Here is a 2,407-nt window from a genome sequence, read left to right as displayed (position 1 = left end):
AAAAATCAGAAAATGCGAAAATTGCCGTCAGAAAGAAAGATCAGTCTCAATCTCATGAAACCTGATTTTCTTAGATTTTCGGTCGGAAATTTTTCAATTTTAAGAAGATCCGAAAACGAAGATAACAATTTTGTCATCCTGAGAAATGTTCTGACATATAAAAATCTCCAAAAAAGAATCGGCAGATTCTCTGTTTCAACGGATTTCTCATGGCTTCGGCGGTTCAACCATATTTCTTTAACAAAAATGCTGAATATATGAGAATGGATACTGTAGGCACTGTAGAAGAAAGAAGTGGAAACAACATTTCCAAATACTGCTGCATATTTTTGACAATGTCCGTTTGTTTAGGAATTTATGGATTTTTTAATTTCCAAAATGAATATACGATTTATGTGAATGGCAAAATTGTGAATTTCACTGGAGGTTTGTTATCTTTTTGTCGGAAAATTTGAATTTTCTGAAAATTTCGAATTTCAGTAGAAGACTTCATTCCACCGTTCGTCAGCTATGATCCCCACATTTTGGTGAGTTTTCGGAAAATACGGTCTTAGGCTTTGTCAAGTGCTCAATTAAAAAAAATTAAGCTTACTAGAACATTCGAGTTTGACAGGTTTAGTGCTTCAAAATGAGTATAATAAGGATCCTTAAAAAAGGGGCGGAGCCTAATTTTCAAATATCAGAAATTTTTTTCAAAAAATTCTGAATTTCGGAATTTCTAAATTCCTGAATTTCTGAATTTCTGAATTTCTGAATTTCTGAATTTCTGAATTTCTGAATTCCTGAATTTCTGAATTTCTGAATTTCTGAATTTCTGAATTTCTGAATTTCTGAATTTCTGAATTTCTGAATTTCTGAATTTTTGAACTTCTGAATTCCTGAATTTCTGAATTAATGAATTTCTGAATTTCTGAATTTCTAATTGTCTAAATTTCTGAATTTCTGAATTTCTGAATTCCGACTTTCGGATTTCCGATTTTCGGATTATCCCAAACTTTTGGATTACAGTTGAAAATTAGAAAATTGAGTTTTGACACTATGAAGTTTGATTTGAGCTAATTGCAAGCTTCAAAATGAGTATAACCATGACTAGGGTCCAAAAAAGGGGCGGAGCCTAATCAATAAATTTCCAGGTGGCTCCGGAGAACAAATTGATCTCCTGTGCAATTGCAAAGTCTATGTCTCAATTAACCGCTAGTATTATGTGTCTACTGTATGATGAGGACACTTTTCTTGCTCAGAACCTAAGTTTAAATGATGCTTGGAACACTAGCAGGTAAGAATTTATTAAATTGGTATTATAATTTTAGGCTCCGCCCCTTTTTGTTTCATTTTGAAGCCCTTGAAATTTTAGAGAATGCCTTGAAGAATACGCTTTTCAACATCCAAGTCCACAACTTTTAAATGATCCGGACACAGTAAGATTTGCATTTATAAGAGATCCAATTCAACGATTCGTGTCCTTCTACCTGGATAAGTGTGGCCAGTAAGATCTGCCTTTATTTAGGATTACTGTAGTTTTCAAAATTTCCAGCCTTGGCCAGTGTCTCGGCTGTAACAGTACGGACTTGAGATGCTTCGTTCGTAAAACTTATGAAATGTTAAAAAATATTTCGGACCATCGACATGGATTTGACTGGGATGGGAATGTGACGGCAGAGCACGCTGCACCATTGTCATGGTAGGTGGACATCGGGACAGCTGGAGGTACAGAATTTGAATTTTAGGATGTGCAATTTCGATAAGGATCTTGAAAAATGGCATTTGCTTATGATGGGATCGGATTTGGAAGAAAGAAAATCGTCGATTCTACATTTAGGAAATATTTTAAAGCGACAAGGATTCAACGAAACATTGGTGGAGAAGATTCAGAAGGATATGACGAGTATGTTTCCTAAAAATTAGAATTTCCATGTTTATACTCATTTTGAAGCTCTCAACGAGCCAAATTCAAATTTTGAAAAATCAATTATTGATTTTTCAGTTGGAGAGACTCCCCATGGCACACACAAATCATCGCATCGACAAGAAGCTGAACGTCAAATCCGCGAGGATCCATACATTCGGGACCTTCTTCATAAAATTTACTTTTTTGATTATGTCGTTTTTCCATTTAAGAGAGATGTGTTAGATGAAAAGTATAAAACGAACTTCTGGAAAACTCCAGAAGTTTAGGAATTTGAATTCTGTATTTTTATGTTAATAATGAACCAATAAATCCCGAAATGCTTTGAAAACCAAGTTTTTACGATAAGTATAAGCCGAGATACGGCAATTACGAGAGACGCAGACAGTCAGACACCCGCGTTTCTCTGCGTCTCTTCTGTCAAAAAATTCAAACGACGATAACTCGGCTCTAAATGGTCGTAGAACGTTCGTTTTTAGTTGTTTTTAGAGGAAATGTTCA

At 34.9% G+C, this 2,407-nt stretch overlaps 1 protein-coding gene across 1 annotated transcript; it reads left to right on the top strand.

The window, feature by feature from the left end:
* Positions 1 to 263: 263 nt before the first annotated feature.
* Positions 264 to 2,175, top strand: CBG24017 (the record flags this gene model as incomplete). The annotated part of the gene is made up of 7 exons (XM_002647995.2): positions 264 to 426; positions 481 to 527; positions 1,134 to 1,276; positions 1,355 to 1,486; positions 1,535 to 1,681; positions 1,728 to 1,885; positions 1,985 to 2,175. 7 exons carry the CDS (start codon positions 264 to 266, stop codon positions 2,173 to 2,175), a joined length of 981 nt encoding a protein of 326 aa, XP_002648041.2.
* Positions 2,176 to 2,407: the final 232 nt, after the last annotated feature.

Source organism: Caenorhabditis briggsae, assembly GCF_000004555.2.
Source record: "Caenorhabditis briggsae AF16 supercontig from assembly CB4, cb25.NA_078, whole genome shotgun sequence".
NCBI lineage: Eukaryota > Metazoa > Nematoda > Chromadorea > Rhabditida > Rhabditidae > Caenorhabditis > Caenorhabditis briggsae.
This window is presented reverse-complemented; position numbering and strand designations above follow the sequence as displayed.